At 59.5% G+C, this 27968-nt stretch overlaps 2 protein-coding genes across 5 annotated transcripts in view; one reads left to right on the top strand and one right to left on the bottom strand.

The window, feature by feature from the left end:
* ANKIB1 (ankyrin repeat and IBR domain containing 1) overlaps positions 1 to 17858 on the top strand; it is an 89239-nt gene extending 71381 nt beyond the window's left edge. For 2 of the 3 annotated variants that reach the window (XM_029070589.2, XM_029070590.2), the window contains exons 11-20: positions 295 to 425; positions 3318 to 3452; positions 3764 to 3850; positions 3951 to 4017; positions 5121 to 5266; positions 6580 to 6758; positions 8356 to 8407; positions 11859 to 11970; positions 13773 to 13906; positions 14621 to 17858. In XM_029070589.2, the coding sequence (XP_028926422.1) occupies positions 295 to 425; positions 3318 to 3452; positions 3764 to 3850; positions 3951 to 4017; positions 5121 to 5266; positions 6580 to 6758; positions 8356 to 8407; positions 11859 to 11970; positions 13773 to 13906; positions 14621 to 15406 (1829 nt within the window). In that variant the 3' untranslated portion in view covers positions 15407 to 17858. The remainder of the gene's footprint in view (positions 1 to 294; positions 426 to 3317; positions 3453 to 3763; positions 3851 to 3950; positions 4018 to 5120; positions 5267 to 6579; positions 6759 to 8355; positions 8408 to 11858; positions 11971 to 13772; positions 13907 to 14620) is intronic. The other variant, XM_029070591.2, reaches the window with a different exon arrangement.
* Positions 17859 to 20097: 2239 nt separating this feature from the next.
* Positions 20098 to 26404, bottom strand: LOC114813758 (protein lifeguard 2-like). 2 transcript variants are annotated; one of them, XM_029070598.2, is made up of 10 exons: positions 26279 to 26404; positions 25050 to 25152; positions 24685 to 24763; positions 24530 to 24583; positions 24231 to 24321; positions 23967 to 24004; positions 23781 to 23868; positions 21640 to 21729; positions 21168 to 21215; positions 20099 to 20429 (listed from the first exon to the last, which is right to left on the bottom strand). In XM_029070598.2, exons 1-10 carry the CDS (start codon positions 26312 to 26314, stop codon positions 20280 to 20282), a joined length of 777 nt encoding a protein of 258 aa, XP_028926431.1. In that variant the 5' UTR covers positions 26315 to 26404; the 3' UTR covers positions 20099 to 20279. The 2 variants fall into 2 exon arrangements, with proteins under 2 accessions (XP_039768919.1, XP_028926431.1); XM_039912985.1 differs by lacking the exon at positions 23967 to 24004 and having other exon boundaries at positions 20098 to 20429.
* Positions 26405 to 27968: the final 1564 nt, after the last annotated feature.

The following is a 27968-nucleotide window of genomic DNA, read 5'->3' as shown; positions in this document are numbered from 1 at the left end:
TTTTTTGTGTTTTTGTCCCCCAAAGAAGCTGTTGGTTAAGATGCCTTAGCCAGAACTGAGCACAGGCACCTTTTGTCAGTCTCCAAGAAATGTAAATTCCTTTTGTTAGAAGTTTAGAGAAAATCTGCTCAGAGCTAGATTTTGTTGACCTGAGTTTGACAAGTCAGCTGCCCGGGGATTCGGGGGTCCGCCGTTGGACCCGAAGCCCCTGGAAGCGAGGGCCCCGCGAGCCGCGGCCGGCTGACGTTTGGGAGCCGTTTTAACCGTGTGGTTTCCGTGGTTGGTTTCTCCAAGTGGTGGGGGTGAGTGAGGCCTACGAAGACGCCGCCAACTGCCTCTGGCTGCTCACCAACTCCAAGCCGTGCGCCAACTGCAAGTCTCCCATCCAGAAGAACGAGGGCTGCAACCACATGCAGTGTGCCAAGGTAGGAGACCGGCAGCGGGGACTGGCCCGGCCTGGCGCGGGGTGGGGGCTGGGGGTCCGGGGCCCAGGTCCGGGTACGGTGTTCGGATCCAGACGCAAGCGAGCCTGAAAGTCTGGCTGTATTTCACTTGGGCTCCCGTCGGCTGCCCCTTTATTGGAAAGAAAGCAAGCAAGCGTCCCTTCCTGCTGTCGAGCTTCACCCTCGCCCAAGGCACAGCAGGCTTCCCTGGCCTCCCCCGGGGGAAACGGATGAAACAGAGGGTGGAAGGGAGGAAGGGGCCGAGGGGCTTGGGCCGAAGGTCCGCCCTGGGCAGGGGGCCTGGGATCAGGCACGCAGGGAACCACACGACCACACAGGCACCGAGCCCCAGCACGGACTCCAGAGTTTGTCCCTTCTCTGGGCGGGAACCTGGGCCCTAGGCCTGGCCCGGTGTAACGGGGATCCTCCCCCGGGGCCTCGGGCGTCACCCCCCGTGTCCCGGCGCTCCCGGCCCCCTGCCACCGCTCTTCCCGGGGCTTGGAAAAACCCCAGCGTGGTGAGCGGTGGGGGCCTGTCTCGCTGCGCCACCGCCGTAGCCAACGGGGGCGCCCGGGCCATCGGTAAGTAGCGCCGGGGAGGATGTTGAGCTGAGATGACCCCGGCCCGTGGGCCCCGAGGGCAGTCATCTCCGGGAGATGGGATGGTTCCGACGCGCCCGTTTCCCCGGGGGCGGGCTGGGGGCCCGAGGAATGCCGGGAGAGTGGGCGCACGCCCCGGTCCCAGCCGAGCCACCTGGGCTGCCAGTGCCGGCAGGGAGGGGTCGGGGGGTTAGGCTAGGCAGAGGAAAGCGGCAGGTGGGTCGGCCACCGCCACGGCGGCTTGGAAAGGGCGGACAGGCCAACGGTGTGACAGCTCTTTGTGGGCAGAGACCGTGACTGGGCTTCGGCTGTACCGTCCCGAGCACCGAGTAATAGTAGTCAGTCAAGCTAAACTCCGCGGCAGCTCCTTGTGGTCGGGGAACGTGTCTTGTGCTTTCGTTGCTCTTTCCAAAATGCTTAGTAATCACAATAATAATAATAATAATATCGATAGTGGTATTCGTTAAGCGCTTACTATGTGCCAGTCACTGTGATGTGCGCTGGGGGCTGGGGTGGATGCGGACAAATCGGGTTGATGGGGATCTTGAGCCTTGAGATGCCGGCGGGACGGCCAAGAGGAGAAATGGGATTATAGGGCAGGGGAGAGGTCAAGTTGAGAGGCGACCTCACGCTCTAGTGCAGTGCCCAACAGTAGGCATTCAGTAAATAGCCTTACTTCTGCTGTGTTCCAGGCGGCCCCCTTGTGGTATGGATGCGGCGCTGCTCCTCCTGGACTCCCTCCTTATTCATTCCTTCATTCTGTCAGATTTATTGAGCGCTTACTGTCCGCACAGCACCGTACTAAGCGCTTGGAAGAATACAGTATAACAATGAACGGACCCGTTCCTTGCCCGCAGTGAGCTTACAGTCTAGAGGGAGAGATGAACGTTCAAATAAATCAATAAGTTACAGATATGTATATAAGTGCCTTATTACCGGGACGGTGTTGATTTAAGCCCGGGGGATCTGAGCTCCTTAATCCCACAAGATTCTTTACTTTGTGTCGGGTCTCGCCGGGTCTCCACCGGGGAAAGTGAGTTTTGTGGTCTTTGCCCCCCAAGTATTTTTTTCTAGGAACCCAGGGGTCCAGAGGAAATCATTGAATCAATCAGACTGTAAGCTCCTTGTGGGCAGGGAATGTGTTTACCGACTCTCTTATATTGCACTCTTCCAAGCACTTAGTACACCGCTCTGCACATAGTAAGTGCTCAATAAATGCCATTGATGAATCAGAGACATTTACAGAGCCCCCTTGGGATGTGCGGGGCACTGTACTAAACATCTGGGAGAGTACCCCGGAAGCAGAAGATGATGGTCCAGGCCTTCTGGAGGCTCACGGCCTCCTTCCCGAGTCTCAAAATTCAGGTTCCCTGCCCCGAGACCCCAGCTGCTGCTTTTGTGCAGCACTCCCAGAAGCCCCCACCCTCCAAAGACGCAGGTCCCGTTGGTCCCTGCCCCCAACCCTAGATTAACCCCCCCACGGCAACGAGAAGAGCCGCTCGAGCTTATTGGGCTCCAGAGAGACTCGACCAGGGCCCCTGCCCCCTCGGGGGGTTGGGGGGGCGTCAGGCTGGAAAGCGGCAGGAGCCCGAAGTGGGCCGAAGGGACCGAATGAGGTATAAACACTAAGGTGTTGCTAATTCTGTTGTATTCATTCATTCATTCAATTCATTCGATCGTATTTATTAAGCACTTACTGCACGCAAAGCACCGTACTCAGCCTTGGAATGTACAATTCGGCAACAGAGGCAATCCCTGCCCAACAGTGGGCTCACAGTCTAAAAGAGGGAGACAGACAGCAAAACAAGTAGTCAGACATCAGTGCCATCAAAATAGATAAATAGAATCAGAGATATATACACGTCATTAATAAAACAGAGTAATTTATAATATATACAAATGTACACACAAGTGCTGTGGGGAGGGGAAAGGGTTAGAGCTGAGGGAGAGAGTGGGGCGATGGGGAGGGGAGGAAGGACGGAAGCAAAGGGAGGGCTCAGTCTGGGAAGGCCTCCTGGAGGAGATGAGCTCTCAGTTGGACTTTGAAGAGGGGAAGAGAGTTAGTTTGGCGCCTGTGAGGAGGGAGGCCGTTCGAGGTCAGTGGTAGGACGTGGGCCAGGGGTCGACGGCGGGACAGGCGAGAACGAGGCCCAGAGAGCAGGTTAGCGGCAGGGGAACGGACTCTCCCAAGCACTTAGTAGAGTACTCTGCGCATAGTAAGTACTCAGTGAATACCCCCAATTGATTGACTGATTGATTGATTTCTCCCCTCAAGTGCAAGTATGACTTCTGCTGGATCTGTCTGGAGGAGTGGAAGAAGCACAGCTCTTCCACCGGAGGCTACTACCGCTGCACACGCTACCAGGTCATCCAGCACGTGGAGGAGCAGTCCAAGGAGATGACGGTGGAGGTAAAGCCAAGAAGGGGGAGGCCCCGGATGGCTGGGGGACCCGGGATGAGGCCCCACTCCCCTACCGCCCCCCTAACCTCTCTGGGCTTCTGGAAAATGGGGATAGGATCCCCGGATCCCCTCCCTCCCGGACTGTGAGCCCCCACCCAGAGACGGGGCCTGGGCCTCATCTGATCCTCCTGGGCCGACTCCAGCGCTGAGCGTGGCGCCCGGTATGGAGCAGGGGCTCGGCGAGGGCTGCCCGGAGTCAGCGGCCGGGCCGCGGTTCCGCGGAGGCGGGAGCGGCGGTCATTGCCGGGCTTTGCTTCCAGGCCGAGAAGAAGCACAGACGCTTTCAGGAGCTGGATCGGTTCATGCACTATTACACGAGGTTTAAGAACCACGAGCTCAGCTACCAGGTGCGTCTCAGGCCAGCCCCACGGGCCGGATCGGCCCCTGCCCCGACAGGCCGAGGGTCGGCGCGGCTCAGGGCGTGTTGTTGTCTGTTTCCCCTCCCAGTTAGAGCAGCGCCTTCTGAAGACAGCCAAGGAGAAGATGGAGCAGCTGAGCAGAGCCCTGAGAGGAAGTAAGTAGCGGGAGGGCAGCGTGGGCCGGGCACCCGGTGGCCCTGGAGTCTGAGGTCCGTGCCCTTAGGCGGAGCGTTTGTGCCGCGCCTCTCTGCGGGCCGCTGGGCTGCCGCCGCTGCCGTCGTTCCCAGACTCCGTCCCGTCCTGGGCTCGGGTCAGTTCTGGGCATCTGGTGCCTCCCTCGTCCCCGATCTGGGTCCCTTCCCCTGCCCCTTCCCTTCCCCTCCGCCCCCGCCCCGAGCCCCGCCCTCAGAGCGCCAGCCGTGGGCATCTTCCGAGGCGAGGTCGACCCAGGGAGAGCCTGTGCGTGCGCTCTGTCGAGACTGGCTTCAGCCCCCCCCCGAGCCCTGAGATCAGATTGATCTCGTTCATAAATGATTTCCAAAAAGAGATAATTTGACAACCAGTCAGGTGAAATCACCTGTAGAGGGTGATCCATTTCCATAGGCCTGGGTACCCACCTTCACCCAGGTTAATTCTAGGCATCTTCCCCCTTCTCTAGCACACTCTTCCTTCTCTTCCTTGTAATGGTCTCTGCTCTTTGACTGGGCTCCCTTTCTCTCTCTCCCTGTCTCTCTGTCTCCCATTTCTCCACGTCTCTGTCTGTCCACCCTGAGACTCTGTCCTTGTCTTTCTCTTCTCCCCACCCCCCAGAGTCTCTGTAGCACCAAACTCCTAAGTTTTTCCTTGTCTATCCTGATTGTCTCCTTTTCCTTCCTTTTTTCCTTTTTATCCCTACCTCTCCTTCTGTCATCTCCCCTCTTCTCCCCTCTCTTCCGCTATCCTCTCTCCTTGCTCCCCTAATCCCAGCCCCTCACCCCATTGTCCCTGCAAACCACCCCCCGGCCCCGCACTCGACCAGCTCCCCTTTGCCCCACAAGGCTGGGTCTCTACCCGCTTTGGCCACCTGTATTGCACTAGAGCCACCCAGGGCCAGCCGTCCCCCCACCCCAGCCCCCCAGCCCCTCTGCAGAGCGCGATTATGCTCCAGCCTGCGTTCGGGGGGCCATCACTTCCCAGCAAGCCCCGCCAGTGGTTGGGGCAAAAATAGCGGTCGCTCAGGAGCGTACCTAGAATGGCCAGCGCCTGCCTCTCCTTACAGCCGAAGGGGTCTGCCCGGACACCACTTTCATCGAAGACGCCGTCCAGGAGCTCCTCAAGACCCGGCGCATTCTCAAGTGTTCTTACCCGTACGGATTCTTTCTGGAACCTAAAAGCACAAAGAAAGAAATATTTGAACTCATGCAGGTAAAATGCTGCTTTTGTCGACAGGCTGGAAGTAATCGTTCTGTTGCGAAAAGCATGCTTTTTTTTTTTCTGTTACTCAAAGGGGCGTCCGCTAGAAATCAAGAGGCTACAAAAAGTGATTTGTTTTATTTGGGGGAGCTCGCTCCCATCATCCCCTTTCTTCAGGACGGTCAGGTTGTTAAAACCCCAAGGGAACACTGCCCTTGTTCCCACGGAGAATAGTGATTTCTCTTTGTTCCCAGCATCCAGGGTACTCGGGGGTTGTGAGCAACTCTGAAGCAGCTCTGGGCCACGGGACACAAAATATGTAACCCACGGCATGGGCCCGACCCGTGCCGGGGGGGGGGGGGCCCCATCCGGGCTCCACCCCCTCTGGGTGCTCGGGATGGTCTGCTGGCCGATCACGATGAGACGGGCAGCGGGGCGCGCCGCTCGGATGCCGCGGCATTCCCGCTTCAGAGACTCCCGCGGACACGGAAATCGAAAGACGGAAGAGCGGGGCTGGATGCGGTCGGGGTTCAGAGCAAGCGCGCTGGGAGAGCAGCGGGAGAGAGATGGCCGCCTCCCCCTTCCCCCACCCTTCCCTTTCAGATTCCAGAACCAGAATCCCCAGTGTACAAAAAGCCTGGTTTGGAAAGCTCTTTATTCAGATGTAAATACCTGAGCCCAGGACTTCAGCCCGCCCTCCCTCCCTCCCTCAAACCCTGCGACTCCCATCCTCCCCTGCCTGGCCCATCTGGGATACCCTCAGAGAGTCCCAAGGGCCTCAAAAGCTCCTCATTAAGCCTCCAGCTTCCTCCCTCCTGGTGGCCAGTGAGCGTGCCACCAAAGGTATCGCTGCCGCTTCTCCCAAGACCAGCCGTGGCCTGCTCCCGCTGCTGCCCTGGTGCCCCCGACGGGCTGGCTTGGTCAGCTTGACCACCCCCGCCCCTCCGGACCGCTCGACCTTCCCGGGGTGGGAAGAGTGCCTCGCGTTCAGACCGACACGTGGCTTAGCGGGACTCGGGGAAGGGGCGTGGGCTCGGAGCCGGAAGGCCTGGGTGAGAGCCCCGGCTCTGCCCCTGCCCGTGGCTCCGGCCTACCACGTGACCTCGACCGGGTCTCTGAGCCTCTCCGGGCCTCCGTAGAAGGGGAGAGGAAGCCCTGCCTCGCCCTGGCTCGCGGGGACGGTGTGGGGCCACAAGGACACCGAGGACCGCGAGCGCCCTTTGGAGGTCCGGCCGAGGGGAGAGCGTTTCCGGCCGGCCGAGGCCCCGGCCTCGCTCTGGCCCGGGCCCGAGATCAGCCCTTTCCTCCCTCTACCCCCATTTCAGACGGATCTAGAGATGGTCACCGAAGATCTGGCGCAGAAAGTCAACCGGCCGTACTTACGCACCCCCCGCCACAAGATCATCCGGGCCGCCTGCCTCGTGCAGCAGAAGAGACAGGAGTTCTTGGCCTCGGTGGCCCGAGGGGTGGCACCGGCAGACTCGCCCGAAGCCCCCAGGCGCAGGTATCCCCAAGAGGGATCGGGGGGCTCGGGAGGGGGAAGGCCCGGGCCGTGTCGGGGAGGCACCTAGATCCCGAGTATCTAGAATAGTAACAGTGATAACAGTAGTAATAATAATAATTACGATATTTGCTAAATGCTTTCTCTGTGCCAAGCACTGTTCGGAGCACTGAGCTAGATACAAGTTAGAGAAGCAGCGTGGCTCAGTGGAAAGAGCCCGGGCTTGGGAGTCAGAGGTTGTGGGTTCGAATTCCGCCTTTGCCACTTGTCAGCTGTGTGACTGTGGGCAAGTCACTTAACTTCTCTGTGCCTCAGTTACCTCATCTGTAAAATGGGGATTAACTGTGAGCCTCACGTGGGACAACCCGTTTACCCTGTATCTACCCCAGCGCTTAGAACAGTCTCTGCACATAGTAAGCCCTTAACAAATACCAACATTATCAAATAAGTTAATGAGGTTGGACACGGTCCCTGTCCTACAATGGGCTTACGCTCTTAATCCCCATTTTACAGATGAGGTAACTAGAGGTATCGCAAAGTTAAGTGACTTGCCCAAAGCCACACAGCAGACACGTGGAGGAGCCGGGATTAGAACCCAGGTCCTTCTGGGCCCCAGGCCCATCCCCTGCACATGGGTGCAGACTCAAGGTGGGGTCATTTGGTCCGGTGTCCTAAGAGTCCGGGATGGAGACCTCGCAGCCGCCCCCCCTGCCCCGGGCACCAGCCATTCCAATGCTGTTCTTGCGGGGTCTCTTAGCCCGAGCCACGGCGGGTCCCAAACCGAGCCCCTGCGACCCGCCGGAACCGTGTATTAGTGGCTCTGAACCACAGCCCTAGAGAAACCGTCGGGGTCGGATGTATGAGTGGCTGGTCAGGTAGCGGAGATTTGCAGGTCGTCTGGCTGGGGCCGTGTGGATTAGCAGGCTGAGCGAGGCCCAAGTGTTCTGTCCCTCGGGGCTGCTGGGGCAGTGGTGAATGGTACCAAATAGGAGTGGTCCCCGTGGCGGGTGGTCTCGGGGGGGGTCCACATCTCAGGGTTTGACCTCAGTGGTAGTTATCGAGCGCTTAGTGTATGCAGAGCACTATCCTAAGTGCTTGGGAGAGTACAATATAACAAACCAACTCCCCGCCCTCAACAAGCTTACAGCCACCCGTCAGCGTGCCGACCATCGGCCACCGACCGGGCCGAGGCGCGAGGGCAATCTGAAAGAGCCCAACTTCTGCGTGGGTTTCCGGGCGGCAGCAACTTGGGGATGGGAAGCGGTTTATTTTGTGTTGGTGATTCCGCCGGACACTCACCGGGGCTAACTGCATGCACGCAGAATTGTGAATTGTCCCACTCCCAGGGGGTGGCTGGAGCAGTGGTCCGGGTTGGGGACTCCGAGTCGCGTGCTGTCTCGTGGAACCCCGGACCGACATCCGGCCGCGGTCCCTGGAACGCCCCCGGGCTGTCGGGATGGCGTGTAGTTCTGGCCGTGGACAGGGAATCCGTTTCATCTGGAGACGAGCTTAGGCCGGGGGTTCCTCTGTAGAATGGGCCGGCCTCATTCCCTCACCGGGCGCTGTTGACCTGGAGGCGCTCTGTCCGATTTGTTCACAGCTTTGCCGGCGGAACGTGGGACTGGGAATATTTGGGATTTGCATCACCCGAGGTAACTGTTTCCTTCGCGATCCCGTTGTGAACGGTGTCCTCCCCGGCGCACGCCGTTTCTGCCCAGGGGTGCCCCAGCCTGCCCCGGATCAAAATCCCTGCCTTCCCTCGCCCACACCTGTGATCAGTCAGTCAAATAAATAGTATGCGCTGCTGAGCTCCTGCTGGGGGTGGAGCACTGGCCCGAGCACTTGGGCGAGCGCCCGGGGGTACCTCACGGAACCTTTCTCGGTTCAAAACGGTGCAGGAGGGCATGGGCGGTTGCCGTTTTACATTGTCTTTCGTCACTGCAAGGTAAGAGAGAGCCTGGAAAAAATGGTTTTGGAAAATGAACTTTTTTGTTTTTTTACGTGGCTGTAAATACGCTCATTGTAGAGCCCCCTCTGCATGTGCTGTCGGTCCAGTCTGCGTGGACAGATGAGTTTGGCTCCTGCTTGGATGTATATCGGAAGAATCCGTGTGCAAATTTTAGGTCCAAGCAGGACGCAAACTGATGGCAGGCTCCCCCTCGCTCCGTCTCTCCATCCCTCCATCCCTCCCAGCCAGATCATCCCTGAAATCTTCCCTGGGACGACGAGTGGGGTGTGAGCAGCCCGGCAAAATGGGGAGGGCGCAGAGGGGGTGGGTGAGCCCCTGCTTAGCAGCAGCAGCGACTGCAGCCGCAGCGGCCCGGGCCCGGGAAGCGGACTGAGGAAGATTCCATGCCCCCGGGAGGGTTACCGGTTCGTTTAAGTCGCACCCTTAGCCCTTTAGCCGCTTCCATCGCCGTGACCCCCTCAGGGTGGGCAGGAGGGGTCCCTGTCTCACATCACGGTGGCGACGGTCAGGGGCTCAGCAACAACCTTCGAGAAGGTCTGGGTGGAATGGGCTCTAGAAAGGAGGAGGAGGAGGAAGAAGCGGAGAAGGAGTCAGACCCATAAGGAAATGCAAGAGCTCGTGGCCGATGGCCTCGCCGGACCTCTCCGGGGGTTATTTTGCTTTCAGGAGTGGTTTCTGGGGAGAGGGGCAGCTCGGTGGGGGCTGTGTTTGTCGCAGGGGCTTCCTAGGAAAGTACAATTCGGCAACAAATAGAGATAATCCCTACCCAACAATGGGCTCACGGTCTAGAAGGGTAGAGACAGACAACAAACCAAACAAGTAGACAGGCATCAGGAGTGTCAATATAAATAAATAGAATTGTAGGTTCTATTATAGCAAATCAAGTTGTATACAATCCCTGTCCCACGTGGGGCTCACAGTCTCAATCCCCATTTACAGGTGAGGTAACTGAGGCACAGAGAAGTGAAGTGACTTGCCCAGGATCACACAGCAGACAAGTGGCAGAGCCGGGATTAGAACCCATGACCTTGTGACTCCCAGGCCCGGGCTCTAGCCGTTAGGCCATGGAGATGTGCCTCCAGTAAGGCTTTGAAGATTGGACACAGTCCTTGTCTCACACTAAGTAGAAGAACACATACCGAATCCCCATTTTACACATGCAGAAACCAAGGCCTGGGGAGATGAAGTGACTTGCCCGAGGTCTCATAGCAGGCAGTCGATCACTCGTATTTACTGAGCACTTACTATGTGCAGAGCACTGCACTAAGTACATCATTATTATTATCATTATTTTAATGGTATTTGTTAAGCGCTATGTACCAGGCACCGTACCAAGCACTGGAGTAGATACAAGCTCATCAGGTTGGAAGTGGTCCATGTCCCACATGGGGCTCTGTGTCTTAATAACCATTTTACAGATGAGGTAAGTGAGGCACAGAGGAGTTAAGTGCCTTGCCCAAGAGCACACAGCGGACAAATGGCAAATAGACATACTGTTGAATGAATGAACGGGAAGCGGGTTAGATTCCGGATCTGACTTAGAGACGCAGCTCTGGATTTCCCTTGGGATTGCTTTTCCTGGGAGATCCCAGCCCGTTTTGGATCCTCTTGGATCCCCGCCTGCCTGCCAGTGGGGAACACTGCAGTGTGAGACCTGGATAAAATCTGAGGTCAAGCCACCCTCCCAGTCCCATTCCAGCCCTTTTCGCGTCCGGTTTCTGTGCTCTGAGTCTGCCCTTCCCGACCCGGGGCGTGGAGGAGTGAAATCTGCCCGTGGACATTCCAGTGGAGCGGCCCCAGTGGAGATCAGGCCCCGGGGACTCCTCTCAGACCTGGAAAGGGGGACGTTGGGCGGTCCACCAGGGGACTCCGATTCATTTGTTCATTCGATAGTATTTATTGAGCGCTTACTATGTGCAGAGCACTGGACTAAGTGCTTGGAATGTACAATTCAGCAACAGATAGAGACCATCGCTGCCCAATAACGGGCTCACAGTCTAAACGGGGGAGAAAGCAAAGCAAAACAGAATAAAACAAAACAAGACATCATCAAGATAAATAGAATCAAAGAGATGTACACCTCATTAACAAATAGGGTAATAAATAATATATACAAATGAGCAGGGGAAGGGGGAAGAGCAAAGGTGGGGGAGGAGGGAGCAGAGGGAAAGAGGGGCTCAGTCTGAGAAGGCCTCTTGGAGGAGATGAGCTCTCAGTAGGGCTTTGAAGAGGGCAAGAGAGTTAGGCGGATGTGAGGAGGGAGGACGTGCCAGGACAGCGGGAGGACGTGGGCCAGCGGTCAATGGCGGGACAGGCACGAATGGGGGACGGTGAGGTGAGCAGCGGAGGAGCGGAATGTACAGAGTGGGCAGTAGAAAGAGAGAAGGGAGGTGAGGTAGGAGGGGGCGAGGTGATGGAGAGTTTTGAAGCAAGCCAAGGGTGAGGAGTTTTTGTTTTGTGCAAAGATCAATAGGCAACCACTGGAGGTTTTTGAGGAGGGGAGTGACGTGCCCGGAGCATTTCTGTAGGAAGATGATTCGGGCAGCGGAGTGAAGAATAGACTGGAGTGGGGATGACAAGAGGAAGGGAGATCAGAGAGGAGGCTCACGGTAATCCAGTCGGGATATTATGAGATTCCCAGCCTTCCCCAGGGAAATGCCAGGCGTCAACGCTGAGGGACCGAGCTTCCCTGGGGAAACAGCTACGCTTCTACGTCCTCCTACCGGGTGACGCCGTACTGCGCCCGAGAAGGCAAGCTGGCCAAAGGGCTGGGGGAGGCGGACCGAACCGCGGGGGATGCTGCCGGGCCGGTCCGAAAGCCCCATTGGACTCTAGATTCCATCCGGCTCCTGGTGGGATGAGGCTCGCACCTCGGGCACACGGCTCTGCGCCTGACAGAGCTCTGGCCCCCAGGCGTAGCTGCCTCGGGCCTCGGGGATTTCGGCGGCTTCCACCCTGCACGGGCAAAACTGGCCTTTGTTTCCCCGACGACGGGTGATTCTATACCGGGAGTATAAAATCACACATTTTTTCCAAGGGAAAAATGTGCTGCTGCCTTTTGAATTTTTTTGTTTTTAAGTCTTTTGGCAAGCGTTACTGCATGCTCCCTTGTTTTATGCCTTTGGTTTATGCAGGAATATGCTGAATTTCAGTATCGGAGGCGACACCGCCAGCGGCGACGAGGGGACGTGCACAGTCTGCTCAGTAACACCCCAGACCCCGACGAGCCAAGCGAGAGCACTTTAGGTGAGGCCTTAGCTGGCGTCTCTTCCAGTCCCTCACCTTCATCAGCAGCATCTCCCAGGTGTGAAGCACTGTGATGGGCATATACTGAGTGTGGGGCACTGTCCCGGACACCTAATCACGGTGGGCCACTGTACCAGGTGTCTACTGTATAGACAGAGCACATATGTACTGGATGTGCGTCACGTGCAGAACATTGTACCGAACGCCTATAGTGGGTGCGTACCGTATGCAGAGCACTGTACTGGCCAACTACTGTGGGTAGGGCACCCTACTAGGGGCTTAGGACATGCCTTAGAAGTAGCCAAGATTCCTGGCCTCAGAGCGCTTACAGTCTAATTGGGCAGGCAAGGACGCTTAATTGCCAGATCTTCCATAGAGGAAAGAGAAAGAACCAAGGGGCAGGTGGTAGAAACCGAATGAAAGCAACAACAAATAAAAGATCCCTGTCAGAGTTCTAAGGCGTTTGTGGGGGTTGATCAGGAAGATGTCCCGAGTTCTTTATTATAATAATAATCATTTTTGCCCCCCAGATGCAGGAGGGAAGGTTTGAAACAAATCACCAGATGCTCCTAGCACTCTGTGCCTTACTTCCTCCGAAGAATTTTCCATCACCGTCTAATTGTCTTTGTAGCTCGTTTACGTTCCGTCACGAGAACGTTCTTTTATTTGCGGGAGACGAGGCGATTTAAAATGTCCGAGATGAACTTCCAGAGTGTCGGGGAGGGAAGCGGAGAAGAGAACGGTGGGGGAGGGAAGGAGAGGGGAAGCGGGTGACAGAGAAAGGGTGGGAACGCAATGGGAAATGGGGATCGGCAAAGGCAGAGAGTTGATGGGAACAGACCTCGAGGGGCAGCGGTTGGGGAATCGGGAGAGGCTGCAGAGCGAGGAATTGGGACCGAGATGGGGAGATCATGGGAGGTGGGGAGGCGGAGTGGAGAGAGACGTAGTTGGGGATAGAAAAGTAGGAACGAGACAGGCGAGAAAGTCGGGACAGAGGACAAGGAGAAGGAGGGTGGACTGGGGACGAGTCAGAGCGGGGGCTGGGCGGGTCCGGCAAACAAGGACAACCAGAGGGAGCGAGGGGCAAACAGGCTGACGGACAGGGCGCCGGAGTGCAGAAGGTCACCGGAAAGGGGCTCGGGGCTCGGGGGTGGAGAGGACAGGAAGAGACTACCTGGCATTTCCATTTGGGAGGCTGCAGTGGAGACCCTCCCCTCATTGGCCTGGAGGCCCCTGATGTTCCCGCCTCGGGGAAGAGCCCACCCCCAGGGCCAGGGAGCGGGGAGATAATAATAATAATAATGTTGGTATTCGTTAAGCGCTTGCTATGTGCCGAGCACTGTTCTAAGCGCTGGGGTAGATACAGGGTAATCAGGTTGTCCCACGTGAGGCTCACAGTTAATCCCCATTTTACAGATGAGGTAACTGAGGCCCAGAGAAGTGAAGTGACTTGCCCACAGTCACACAGCTGACGAGTGGCAGAGCCGGGATTCAAACTCATGACCTCTGACTCCCAAGCCCGTGCTCTTTCCACTGAGCCACGCCGCTTCTCTAGATGCCGCGCCCCCTCCGGTTAGACTGTCAGGATTCGGGATCCTCAGAGCAAGTCACCCCATCGAGGTCCGCCTCTGCCGAGCCGGACGAGGCTCTTTTCCTGCCTCGCGGCCGGGGCGGGGAGACGGGGCGGGAAGGGGGACCCGCAGGTCCGTCTGCCTCTCGGGAGGGAGGTTGGCTGTGTGAAGAGCGGAGCCCCGTCGGCCTGTGGGAGTCGAATCGTCCCGGTGGGACTTTGGTTTAAACAGAGAGCCAAGAGGGAGGGAGCAGCCGGAGGCCCGGGACCTCCATGGTGAGTTCGGCATCGGTCAGCGTCCTGCACAGCTCCTCGCTGCACGACTACACCCCGGCTAGCCGCTCTGAGAACCAGGATTCCTTACAGGTACCCTCGGCGCTGCCCGCTCCCAACCCGCTCGGCTTCTGCAGCCTAGCCCTCTGCCCTCCAATATACCCCAGCCTTCTACCCTCCTTTTCTGGTTGATGTCGTCACCCTGTTTTAAATCTTTCCCAGATTTTCTGCCTTCAGATATTTTGTTGTGGGAAAATGTGTGGCTCTGGGATGTCTAGGAGGAAAGAAAATAAACTTATTATCCCAGTTCTCCATCCCCTCTCCACACCCTTCAGCAGAAATTCTCTTTTATTTTGCCCGGGAGGTGTGTCGCACCTAGTGAGAACTGCAGACGCTCCTTCTTAAAAATGCAGACGCGATTTTATTCTGATAGGCTGAAGGTTAAGAGCAAACTTGCCCTCCGCCGGTCATTTTCTTTATCGACTGTCGCATCGGTCATTCAGTCGGTCCGTCAATCAGTGATAGTGACTGGGTGTTTGGGAGAGCGCATCAGAAGCCAGACGAGTGTTACCTGCCCTCTGGAGGCCTGCAGTCTGATGCGGGGGGTGGAGGGTCGGGGGGGGCGGGCGGCCCGGTCGGCCGGCCAGCCGGTCGACCGGCAGGCCGACAGGCTAACGGGCAAACTGGCGGTTTGTCCCAAAAGCCGGTGCGGCTGGTGGTGGCTGAGGTCGCTGGGTGAGGGCTCAGGCCCACGTCCCTCCGTCTCTGTGTCTCCGTCTCTTTCTCTCGATCCGCCCCGTCCCTCAGGCCCTGAGCTCCCTGGACGAGGACGACCCAAACATCCTGCTGGCCATCCAGCTGTCGTTGCAGGATTCGGGGCTGGCCATGGACGAGGAGGCCGGAGACTTCCTCCGGCCCGATGCCGCCTTCGGCGCCACGGGCACCTCTCTGCCGACGAGGCTGGAGGCCGGTCCCGGGGCTCCGGCCCACCCCCGGCCCGCCCTCAGCAGCTCCGAGCTGCTGGAGCTCGGCGAGAGCCTCCTGCGCCTGGGGGCGGCCGGCGACCCCTTCTCCGCCGGGGACCGGGAGCCGCGGCCCTCCGACGGGCCGGACCCGGAGGCCGGCGGCGCGGACCCTTCCGACCGGGACCCCGGCCCCAACGCTGATCTCCTGGGCAACATCATGGCCTGGTTTCACGACATGAACCCCCAGAGCATCGCCCTGATCCCGTCGGCGGCCGCCGCCGAGCCCGGCCGGGACCCGCCCGGGCCTGAGGGGGGAACGGCCGCCGGGCCGGAGGAGGAGGAGAAGGAAGAGGAGGAGGAGGGCAGGGAGACGGTGACGAGGGCCGAGGAGGTGGAGGAGGTCGGACCGGCGCTCCGGGAAGAGCGCGCCCCGTTTGAGGGGGCAGGAGGGGGAAGCCCGGCGGAGGAAAGCGGTCCCGGAGACGGCGCCGGGCCTGGGGAAGCGGGACCCCGAACCGGTGACCGCGCCACCGCCGGAGCGGCCGACCGCACGGACCCCGTGGGAGGACTTGCCGGCCAAACTCCCCAGACCTCCCCGGGGTGGACCGAGCAAGTGCACTTGGTATGAACCCACACCCACACAACCCCACATCTGCACACACGCACACCACACACACAGCCACCCCTAGCCACAGGCTCACGCCTGCGCGCGCACACACACAGGCATCCGCACCCACACGTTGCTCCTGGAATCCAAGAGGTGACCCACTCGCGAGGCGCCCCAGGTGGAGCAAACACATCGGAAGCGTCAAACCGCACGGTCCCGGTTCCGTGGAGGACCGTGGAGGTGGGGGTTGAACCCGGAGGAGCAGAGTCCTCGGAGCGAGCTTCTCGGTGCGGGCGGAACTCTCTGAGGAATTTCCTCGGCACGCGATCAGGCTGGGTCTCCGCCCCGGAGCACGGCCCCCGCTCGGCCGGAAAGGGGGAGATGGAGGCGAAGGCCTCCGCGGGACCCCCTTCCCTCCGTTCGACCCCGTCGCCCCATCTCAGCCACGGCGGCCTCAAGCTGGGGAGCGCCTCATTTTCCCGCCCCGCTGCCGCTTCCCTGTAACCTTCTCTTCCCTCCTACTGGCGGTGTGACCCGCGGGCTCCCACGCCCCTCCTCTAGCGCTGCACCAACAACAAGGTGACCATCTTTATTTTCACCCCAGGCAGAGATGCAGGCAGGTCTATTTACAGCTCCCCGAGTGCCAAACTGGGTCCGGCCAGTCCCGCGAGGGGCGGCCGCGGAAGGGGCGACCGGGGCGCCCCGGAGCGGCGGTTCGCCCTCGTTCGCGTGGCGGTGCCGCTGGGGCGTGAGGGCCCGCTGGCCGCGGTGCCGCGCGTTCTTGGTGTCCGCGGCTGTGCCGTGCAGTCCAGGCCGTGGCGTGGCGGCAGGGTAAGGATTCCTGAAGGCGGTGTCTTCTCAAGCAGGCGAGAAGGGCGGTTCCTGGAGCTCGAGGCGGGCCACGTCGCTCCCCCTCCCTGCCCCGGCTCTTTCTGGACGGGTCGGCGAACCCTGCCCCCTCCCCCCCCCCGCCCCCTCCCAGCCCCGCCACATGTTACCGTGCCTTTCCCCGACCCGGGGGGACAGTTCAATCTGCCAATGACTGGAATCTCGGTGTCCACCCCCTGCTCCGGGGTGGGGAGGAGGGGCCGTGCTCCGCCTCAAACCCCGTCCCCCGCCCCCCAACACACCAGAAAAAGCAACCTGGGCCTTCCCTTCTGGTGACTCTCACCGTCCCCGGGTTCGGTCGGCTCATCTGCCCAAGGCGCACACACACCGAGGTGTGTTTGTTCGATTGCACAATCTTCATTTGCTGTGTGAATACTGTTTAAGTGTTTAAAAAATAAGAAAACTTCCTAGTTATCCGTGTCTTACTGTGAAGAAAATCTTGGTCTTAGTGGTAAGACACGATGGTACAGTATGTATTACAATAGAACATATACCTTTTCGGGGCAGCCGTTTGACTTACATATAATCCAGACTAGCCTAACTCAAGCAAAATAGGGGTGCGGCGGCCCGATTTCTGTTTCGCCGGACGACTAGAGAGGTCTGCGGGTCCCCGCTGCTGCCGTTTTGCTACCGAGCGTGTACAGGTCAGTACCAAGTTGGGGGGGTGGGGGGCTGTGGTGGGCGGGGGGAGGGGGACGGGGACACGGAGGGGTTCTCTAAACCCTTGATGTTATAACCGGATGAGTTCCTCGTAAATCTCTTGAGAGCTGTTACCTCCGGGCCCGCCTTCGGCATCTCTCGGGCCCCAGAGCTCACGGGGGCGGGATATTCTGTTAGGAGATGGAGGCGTCACCCAGGTGTCCCCCCGAAAGTTCCTGGGACAAATGTCCACTAGCTCTAGCCTGGCCGGTCCGGAGAGAGCGTTGGCCGAGCCCCTTCCAAAAGTCATTCTAGTATGATCCCATATTTTTGGGTTTTTTTCCGCAGTAGAATACTGGTGGTCACCTGAAATCTTTCACTCAACGGTTGTTGATTTTTTTTTGGTTCTGTTTTGTTTTTTTCTGAATTGGTTTACCACCAAGGTGTCTTCTGACACGACGGTTTCTCTGAGGGGTAATTAATTGTCGAGTAGAAGGTTCCCAAGGTTCTGTGCATTAGCAATGAGGAGAGCAGGAGACACTAGGAGTGCTCAGTGGGAAGCTGGATTCTAGTGGGTTGCGGTTTCTCCGTAGCTTGTTTTGGACTGAGGTCGAGAGCCACGGTTTCCGTACCGTCTGATGCCGAGCGTGAAAGTGACCAGTACAAAATTTGCATTTTCTCGGTACATACTTTCCGAAACGCCACAGTCATTGACTTCACGATTCAGAAATAAAGTTTGGCAAAGCCTATTTTGTAAACAAGTTAATTTTATAATGTAAAAAAAAAATGACTCTAACCTTGAATTGTTATTTGCACTTTCATAGTCTATACTTGATACATTCCCACTTTATATACTGTAGGAAACTACAAATGTGTAGCTGTTTGGCCAAATGAATGCTGTTAATAATCTGTAAAGTTCTTTGATTAAACATTTATTACTTAACGATTTTCATTTGACTCGTTCCACGGCGAAGTTGGTTTCAGCCAGTTGAGGGACTGCTGGCTCTTCTTCCTCGAAGCCGTTCCCGGGCCCCAGCCTGAGGACCCGGGGCCTGTTCATTCATTCATTCATTCATTCATTCATTCATTCATTCATTCATTCCATAGTATTCAGTGAGCGCTTACAATGTGCAGAGCACTGTACTAAGCGCTTGGATGACCTGCCGTGCCCGGTATGAACCTTCCACCCCTCTGTTTGGGCGAAACTTGGGTATTCGGGATCCTCCCGGGCCGGCCATCCAGACAGACAGATGGACAGTCACCTGGCCAGTTGGCCCTATTTATCGGGTGCACAGCACAGGGCTTGGTCTGTAAATAGCCCCCGGGCCCCGACATAAATACTTGGGAAGGGTGAGGGTTAGTCCTGCCGGCGGTCTGAGGCCACAGGGGACAGCCGGGAGGCCAAGGCAGCAGGTGGACCACCATGGGGGGACAGAAGTCAGGAGAGAGTTTGCTGACCTTCTCGGAGAAGAGGCCCTGGACAGACAAAGGGCTGGATGAGGGAAGTAGCATGGCTTAGTGGAGAGACAACAGGCCCGGGCTCTAATTCCGGCTCCTCCGCTTGTCGGCTGTGTGACCTCGAGCAAGTCACTTCACTTCTCTGTGCTTCTAGTCCCGGCTCCTCCGCTGGTCTGGTGGGTGACCCTGGCCCGGTCACTTCGCTTCTCCGTGCTTCTTACCTCATCTGTAAATTGGGAATTAAAACCCGTAGAGCCCCATGTGGGAGAGGGACCGTGTCCAACCCGATTAGTTTGCATCTACCCCGGCGCTTAGCACAGTGCTTGACACATAGTAAGCACTAAACAAATACTATCATTATTATTATTGAATGTGAGCTGCTGGAGGGTAGGGAGCTTGTCCTGTGCTTCTGAACTCGGTAAAGACCATGACTGCTGTACATGAAGAGGGAGATTTGAAAATGCTATGAGGCCCTGCCTGGGGCAAGTGCACTAGACAGGAAAGCCCCTCGAGGGTGGGGACCGTGTCTTTTATAGGGACAGTGTCTTTTATAGGACTCTCGAATTGTCCATTCCAAGCGCTTAGTACAGTGCTCTGCACATAGTAAGCACTCAGTAAATACTATTGAATGAATGGACTCTACCAAGAGCCCAATATGGAGCTCTGCGGGCAGCAGGCACCATTATGGGGGTCGTGGGCTGGATGATGGGACAGAGGGCGGAGTGTACAGATCCGGAGTGGAGAGGAGGGTCCGGCACACAATCTGTCCGTTCTAGCCCTCGCGCAGAGACCAGAACGTGCTGCCTGACAGTAGCGTCACCTTCATACGCAGAGGGTGGTGCTGTTCAGCACACGCTCTCACATCTGCACACCCACACGTGCACGCACCCTGGAGTCTGTGTAGCTCTTTCTCTTCCCCATCAAAGAGCCTTCACTCCGGTGACCTCATTTTTCCCAGAGGGGTGGAGACTGTTCTCCCCATTTCGCAGATGAGGAAAAGCGGGCAGGCTGCTGAGCCCGTCTGCAACCCCTGCAGGTGCGAGGCCCTGCAGCTAACCACGGTGACCCCGGGGTCGGGGGTCACCGCCGTGGCTGGGCCTCTCGGGCCCGGGGCTTAGAGAAACAAGCTGCTGGGGCAGAGCCGCGGCTAAGGAGGTTTGGATACGGGGATCCCAGGGCTACCAACAGCAGGCTTCCCAGCTCCTCATCTGAGTGGGGGGTCCAAATGGCAGCCAGGCAGCCAGCCACGCCCTGTCCCTTTTTTTTTATGGTATCCGTTACGTGCTTACTGTGTGCTAGGCCCGTTGTGGGCAGGGATTGTCTCTGTTTATTGCTGTATTATATTTTCCAATTGCTCAGTACAGTGCTCTGCCCGTGGTAAGCGCTCAATTAATCCGACTGGACGAATGAATACAAAGCGCTGGGGTAGATAGATACAAACTAATCAGGTCGGACACAATCCACGTCCCACATGGGACTAACCGTCTTAATCCCCGTTTTACAGGTGAGAAAACTAAAGCACAGAGAGGTTAAACGACCTCCCCAAGGTCACACCGTCGACAAGCAGCAGAGCCGGAATTAGAACCCAGGTCCTTCCGACTCCCAGGCTCGTCCTTTAGCCATGTCCTCTCTCCTCCCTTCCCCTGCATTGAGACCCACACCGATCATTTAGTCCCCGCACCCACCCGAATAGAGTCCGGTCTGGGGAGGAGAGAGGGACAGAGGAGGAATGGTCATTGGTTATTTTATTATTTTAGCGAGACGCCACCGGTTCCGGCCGGTGGGTAGGAGAGCCCGGAGGAGGCGATCGGAGCCGGGTGAGCCACGGGGTTGGGGGGGGCGGGCAGAGGACGCGGGCACAAGTTAAACGCCCAGACGGCCCACGCGCGGTCTCCCGGAGGCCGCCGGCCTAACGCGTCAGTCCGATGAGCTCCAGGATCAGCAGGAAGAGGGTGAAGATGTCCAGGTAGAGGTTGAGGGCGGCGAAGACGTAGTCCTCGGGGGACAGGCTGTAGCGGTGGTGCCCTCCCAGCATGAGCTGCGTGTCCACTACCAGGTACTGGGAGGAAGGAAGGCAGGCAGGCCCCGAGAAACCCTCGTGGCTCAGGGCCTTGGGCTGGCTGCCCTCTCCAAGAGGTTCCGCCTCCGCCCCCCGCCTCCCACCCCCTCCCCAACCCCTCCAGCCATCTGCAGGGCACTGGGCCACCGGACTGGACGCCTACCCCATTAAGCCTTTTTTATCCCTACTCCCTCTCCGTGTCGCCTACGAACTTGCCCCCTTGAAGCACTTGATAGTCTCTCCACCCTTAGCTCTAGCACTTAATAATGTACATAGCCCTAATTGTACTGTCCCTAACTGTACTCTCTCCTCCTCTAGACCGTTAAGTCCGTTGTGGGCAGGGAACGGGCCTACCAACTCTGTCGTAGTCCTCACCCAAGCGCTTAGTACAGTGCTTTGCACGCAGTAAGTGCTCAATAAATACCACCGACTAATCGAGGAGCACTGCACCGCCTGCCGCGTAGGTTGCCGTGCTGAGCGCCGGCTGTGTACGGGGCACTGTACGCAGCACCCGCCGGATGCGGGGCACCGTAACGGATGCCCGTCCCACCCCAAGTCACGCGGCCAGCGACTGGACGCCCTCCTCGCTCCTCCGCCCACCGTGGGCACAGACTCCCGATCTGATGCCGTCCCTACGGCTGGGCTCTTTTCCCTGAGGTCTGGCCCCGGACCCGGGAGCCAAGGGGAGGGGTGCAGGGACGGGGATCAGGCAGGGGACAGCAGGACAAAGATCCTCACCACTGCAAAGATCAGGGTCCCAAAAGACGCGTACAAGATCCTGAGCCACTGTGAGAGAGAGGAAAGAGCACGTTCGCTGCTGAAGCAGCAACCCCAGAGGCAGAGTTTGACAAGATAGGTGGTCGGTGCGTGTGTGCAAGTGCCTGCAAGCGTACACGCACTCAAACACCACCCTCACCCATCCCTCCCACCCCCAAGTGCATAGGGGTTGGAGGGAGAGACTGCGGAGGAGAGCGGTGGAGGTCTGAGGACAGATTGAGGAGGCGGGGAGTGGGTGGTGGGAGGATAGAAGAGGACGACGGTGGTGGGGGGTGAGGGGTGGAAGGACGGACGGGGAGGTGGGCCGTGGGCGTGAGAGCGCAGACTGAGGAGGTGGACGGTTGGGGGGAGCAGTCGGAGGGAGGAAGGTGGCGGCGGTCGAGTGCCGGTTTGGAGCGGGACGGTTCCGGCGGGACCCCCTCGGGGGGGTTACCTGGGACTGGACGATGGCGGCGATGATCCCGTAGGCGAGGAGAACCAGCACCAGAACCCACAGGAAGCCCAGGGCCGCCGTGAAGTCCCACTGAGGACGACAGCGACCCGAGGGGCCCCCTCACCGCACCGTCGGCCGGCGGGCCCGGCCGCCCACCCGGGGCGGCCTCTGGCTGACCCACAAGGGTCCCCACCCCCAGCCTAGGCACCCCACCCCCCACCCCTCCAGCCTAGAAGGAGGAAGGCAGGAAGGAAAGGAAGGATTTGCACCCCGGAGGCCCCGCTCTGAGTTTCCACTTTCCGTAGAACCAAGCGAGAAGGGTTTTCCTGCGGCCGCTAGGGAAGTTTGGGCCCGGGGCCTGTCCCAGCCCAACCCACACCACTGAGCCCTCGCCTGCACCGTCAATCAATCGAGGCAGCGTGACTTAGTGGAAAGAGCATGGGCTTGGGAGTCAGAGGTTGTGGGTTCTAATCCTGACTCCGCTACGAGCTGTGCGACTTTGGGCAAGTCACTTGACTTCTCGGTGCCTCGATTACCTCATCTTGTAAAATGGGGATGAAGACTGTGAACCCCACGTGGGCCAACCTGATTACTTTGTATCTACCCCAGTGCTTAGAACAGTACTTGGCACATAGTAAGCACTTAACAAATACCATCATTATTAATGGCATTTATTGAACACTTACTCCGTGCACCGCACGGTGCTAAGGAGGCCTTCGTAGACTGAGCCCTCTCTTTCCCTCTGCTCCTCCTCCCCCCCTCCCCATTCCCCTATTCCCTCGCTCTGCTCTCCCCCCTTCCCCTCCCCACAGCACTTGTGCCTATTTGAATATATCATTTATCACTCTATTCATTTTGTTAATGATGTATCTATATCTATGATTCCATTTATCTTGATGACATGGACACCAGGTTACCTGTTTTGTTTTGTTGTCCGTCTCCCCCGTTTAGACCGTGAGCCCTTTGTCGGGCAGGGATCGTCTCTATCCCTGTTGCCGAATTGTACATTCCAAACGCCTAGTACAGTGCTCTGCGCATAGTAAGCGCTCAATAAATACCATTAAATGAATGAATAAGCGTTCGGAAGAGGACAACACCATAGGGTCGGTAGACCCGTTCCCTGCCCACAAGGAGCTTACAGCCTAGAGGGGGAGAAAGACGTTTAAATAAATTACCGATGTGGACATAAGTGCTGTGGTGCTAAGGGAGGGGGGAGTATCGAGCGCTTAAAGGGGAGAGATCTGGGTGCGAGGGTGTGTTCGTCTGCCCCGATGAACCCCCGGACCCTTCGCCGCCCTCGGGGAAGGGGAGAGAATTCTGTCGCCGGTGTCCCTCGGCCACCTCCCGCGTCCCCAAGGGATCACAGCACGGGGCTATGCCCAAGTTAATGATAATAATAATGACCGTGATACCCGTTAAGCGCTGGCTGCGTGACGGTCACCGTACCGACCGCCGTTAGGTACAAGATATTCGGGTTGGATAGAGTCCCTGCCCAAATGGGGCTCACAAGCTCAATCCTCGTTTCACAGCTGAGGTTAACGGGCACAGAGAAGTGAAGCGATTTGCCCGAGATCACTCGGCCGACAAACCGCGGGGCCGGGATCAGGACCCGGGTCCCCCCGCCTCCCGGGCCTGCGTTCTCTCCACGATTTCCACCGGGCCGCGGTGCTTCTCCGGAGGTGGCTCTGTCTGTGTAAGGGTGGTTCTAGTTTTCCACTCGGAGCCTCTCCTCCCTTCTCCGCGAAGGGCTAAGCCGACCGGCGAGCGATCCTGAAGGCCGCGGGGCCATCCACCCCGTTGGGAGATTGGCCGTTCGCCCCACCGCTTCACCGGGCCCGGGGGTCTCCCGTCTTTCGGCCACCCCGGTCCCCCTCCTGGACCCTGCCTGGCTGGAAGCTCCCTGAGGGCAAGGGGCCTCGTCTTCTAACTCTCTTGTACCCTCCCAAGCGCTGGGCACCGCGGTAGGGGCTCGGTGGGCACCGGCGAATGGACCGATTGAACCTCCCGAAGGGGAGCGTCCGGGGGGCGAGGGGGCGGGGGGTCTGGGCCTGCTGAGGAGCCCCCGCCCCGGGGCCTAGAGCGAGGTGGGCAGGGGGCAAGGGGCAGGGGGCAGAGGGCGGGACCGTGGGCCGGGCGCTGACCCTGGTCTGCAGGGCGAACAGGGACAGTCCGAAGCTGACGAAGGCCGTGGCTCCCAGCGCCCAGAGCACCACGTCCACCTCGAAGAAGCTGGGAGGAGGCGGACCCGGTCAGCGGCCGCCCTCCTCGGTCGCCCCCCGCCCCCCTCGGCCGCCGCCCCCCGCCCGGAGGGTCCCGTCGGAGCTTACACCGACACGGCTCCCAGCAGCAGCCCCTCCAGCACCGTCTGCAGAGGAAACGGGGGGCGCCGCCGGTGGGTGGGGGGCGCCCGGGGAGGGGAGGGGAGGGGAGGGGGCGGCTAGTGTGGGGGAGGGCGAGGAAGGGGGGCGGATGGGCCGAGGCTCCGGGCCGGGCCGTCCCGGCCGGTCCCGGGAAGGGGCCGGGGGCCGGGGGCCGGGACTGGGGGCCGGGAGGGGGGTCGTGGGGCGGGGGCGGGGGTCCCGAGTACTGACAAAGAGGCCCAGCAGGATGAAGTTGAGGGGGAGGCGGCGGCGGGGCTCCTCGAAGCAGGCCAGGGTGATGATCAGGCCGAAGAGGGCTGGGCTGCGCGGGACGGGCCGACGGACGGACGGACGGACGGACGGACGGACGGACGGACGGACGGACGGACGGACGGACGGACAACGGTTCGCTCCGGACGGCGGCTGGGGCTGGAGCCGGGCCCGGGGCCGGACCGTCCACCGCCCCCCGCCCCGGGCCCCTGCAGGGGGTGAGGGGGCTGGGGTTGGGGTTGGGGGCCCGCTCCACTCACAAAAGCGCGAAGGTGAACCAGCGGTTTAGCTGCACCCACTTGTTGAGCGGCTCCCTGCCGGACAGAGCGGGGAGGGAGGGGGCGGGCTGGGGGAGGGGGCCGGATTCCCCCCGACCCCGGCCCCGGGTCCCCCCGGCCCCCGCCCGGACACTCACAGGTAAATAACGGTGCAGATGATGGCCGTGGTGGCCGTCAGCTGCAGCGCCAGGATGAAGTACACTTTCCGGACGAAATCTGGGGCCACAACAGCCGCTACGTTCCTTCTGCCCCCTCCCCCGGTCGGTCCGTCCGTCCGTCCGTCCTTCCTTCCATCCCTCCATCCCCCCCGCAGCCGGTCCTTCTGTCCGTCCCCCCCTCCGGCCGCTCAGGCCCCGCTCCGTCCCCCCCGGGTGGAGCCCCCGCCTCGGCTTCCCCTGGGGGGGAAAGGCCCCAGGGCCCAGTCCGGGGGTCCCGGGGGTCGCCAGTCCGGGTCCTCCAGGGGCCCGGTGGGGGCCCGGTGGGGGCCCGGTGGGGGCCTCACCCCTGCGGACGGATTTTTCGGAGAAGGCGTCCGCCACGTCCAGGTCGGCGTAGCCCGGGGAGCCGGAGCGGGTCCGGCCCATCTCCACCACGGAGCTGCCGGCCTGCGGGACAGCCGCCCTCCGCTCACCGGGCCGCCTCCGCCCCGCCCCGCCCCGCCCCGGGAGTGGAGACCCTCAGCCCGGGGTCGGGGAGGGATCGCCTCTCTTTCTCGCCGGACGGTCCTCTCCGAGCGCTCAGCGCAGTGCTCCGCACTCGAGCGGAGAAGCGGCGTGGCCCGGTGGCAAGAGCCCGGGCTGGGGTCAGAGGTCGCGGGTTCGAACCCCGACCCTGCCACTTGTCAGCTGGGTGACTGTGGGCGAGGCACTTCACTTCTCTGGGCCTCAGTCACCTCATCTGGAAAATGGGGATGAAGACTGTGAGCCCCAAGTGGGACGACCTAATTACCCCGTGTTTGCCCCAGCGCTTAGAACAGTGCTCTGCACATAGTAAGCGCTTAACAAGTACCAACGTTATACCAATACCATCGCATCAACGAATGAACGAATGAGAACCCAACAGACCCGGAACTGGACACGTTCCCTGCCCACCAAGAGCGTCCGGCCTAGCTCCGGGGTTCGACGTGCTGGGTACTAATGATAATAGTAATGACGGTATTTGTTAAGCTGTAACTCTGTGCCAGGCGCTGTTCTAAGCGCTGGGGTAGATACAAGGTAATCGAGTTGGACAGAGTCCCCCTGCCACGTGGGGTTCACAGTCCTAATCCCCATTTTCCAGTTGGAGGGAACCGCGGCCCCGAGAAGTGACTTGCCCAAGGTCACACAGCAGAGAGGCGGCGGAGCCGAGTGGGATTAGAACCCATGACCTTCAGACTCCCAGGCCCGAGCTCCATCCGCTAGGCCATGCCGCTGCTTATTTGCCCACAGCAAGCGCGCAATAAGAGCCCGCCGCTGGGTAGGGATTGTGTCTGTTGCCGAATCGAATTGCGTTTAACGAGCGCTCAGTACAGTGCTCTGCACACAGTAATGGCTCAATAAATACGACTGGATGAATAAATTGACTGATTGAACGATGGGGTCCGGCTCCACAGCCTCCGAAGCCGCTTCCCAACCCCTGTTGGGGGGGGGGTGTTTTGGGGCGGGGAGGGGTCGGCACAAGGATGGCTGGGTGCGCCCTCCCCCCTCTTCCCCTCCCCCTCCCCCGTCCCGGGGAAGGGGGAGGGGGTCTGACCTCCGCCCCCTCCCGGGCCAACGGCTGCCGGGCCATCCCGGCCCAACGCCGGGGACTCCCGGATCTCTCCCCTCGGGGAAGGACAACCACTTCTCCGAAACGCTAGGGCGGGGACAAATTCCCGGCAGGCTGAAGCTTCATCCACAAATCCCCTGTGCCGGGACGCTGACTGTGCGGGGGCGGGGGGAAACGTCGATCCCTGCAAATAATCATAAATATGGCATTCGTTAAGCGCTTTACTACGTGCCAGGCACCGTTCTTCAGTCCATCCCCCCAACCCCCTGCCTACCTGTGACCTGGGACGCCCTCCCTCCTCACCTCCCCCAAACTAACTCTCTTCCCCTCTTCGGATCCCTACTGAGAGCTCACCTCTTCCAGGAGGCCTTCCCAGACTGAGCCCCCCTTTCCCTCTGTTCCTTCTCCCTTCCCCATCCCCCCTCCTCCCTCCCTCTGCTCTACCCCCTTCTCCTTCCCACAGCACTTGTGCATACTTGCATATATTATTTATTACTCTATTCATTTGTTAATGATGTGTCTATATCTAGGATTTTTTTTGTCTGTCTCCCCCGATTAGACTATAAGCCCGTCAATGGTCAGGGACTGTTATCTGTTGCCGAATTGTCCATTCCAAGCGCTTAGTCCAGTGCTCTGCAGATAGTAAGCGCTCAATAAATACGATTGAATTGAATGATTCCATTCATCTTGATGATACTGACTCCAGCCTACTGGTTTTGTTTGGTTTTTAGACCGTGAGCCCGTTGCTGGGTAGGGGTTGTCTCTATCTATTGCCGAATTGTACTTTCCGAGCGCTCAGTCCAGCGCTTTGCACATAGTAAGCGCTCAATAAATACCATTGAATGAACGAATGGTCTCTCAAGAGGCAGGGCCGAGAGGCGGGGCCTTTTCATTCCGTCGTATTTATCGAGCGCTAGCTGGGAGCAGAGCACTGTACTGAGCGCCTTCCGGCGGGGCCTTTCGGCAGGGACCTCCTTCCTCATTTGGCAGAGAGGAGCCCCGAGGCCCAGAGAGGGGGAGTGACTTTCCCGAGGCCCCTCGGCAGGCCCGGCCAGAGTCGGTGTGAGTGAGCCTGGGGGCCCGGGGACCCCCCACCCGAGGGTCGGGACCCGCTGACCTCCCCCCGACGTCCATTCATTCAATCGTATTTATTGAGCGCTTACTATGTGCAGAGCACTGGACTGAGCGTTAGGAATGGACAATTCGAGGTCAGCCGGGGGGGGGGGGGGGGCCAGGCCCAAAGCTCCAGCCTTCCATCCTTCCGTCCCTCCCTCATCCTCCCGTCCGTCCTGTCCGTCCCTGCGGCCGCCACCGAGCTCCTGCCTGGACCTGGGTGTGGGTGGGCTCGCCCTCCGGCCCCCTCCGCTCGCCCTCCGGGTCGCACAGCCGCCAGGGCACGGGGCCCGGCCGTTACCGCCCTTGGAACCCGCCCCCCCCCCCGCATAGAACCGACCCCCCCCTCCATCCCCTCCCCCCAGGCCCCCGGACCCCTCTCCCCTCCAACCTGTCCCCGCCCCAGCCCAGTTGTCCCCCCGGGACCCTCCCCTCCGACCCACGACCACCCACCTGCCTCACCCCCCCCCCCCCACCGGGACCCTCCTCACCTGCCCCCGTCCCCCATGGAACCCGCCCCTCCCTCCCACCCCCTCAGCAGAATCCTCCAGGCCCACAACGA

Source organism: Ornithorhynchus anatinus, chromosome 8 (assembly GCF_004115215.2).
Source record: "Ornithorhynchus anatinus isolate Pmale09 chromosome 8, mOrnAna1.pri.v4, whole genome shotgun sequence".
NCBI lineage: Eukaryota > Metazoa > Chordata > Mammalia > Monotremata > Ornithorhynchidae > Ornithorhynchus > Ornithorhynchus anatinus.
Note: the sequence above shows the minus strand (reverse complement) of the source record. Positions and strands in the feature narration are given on the sequence as shown.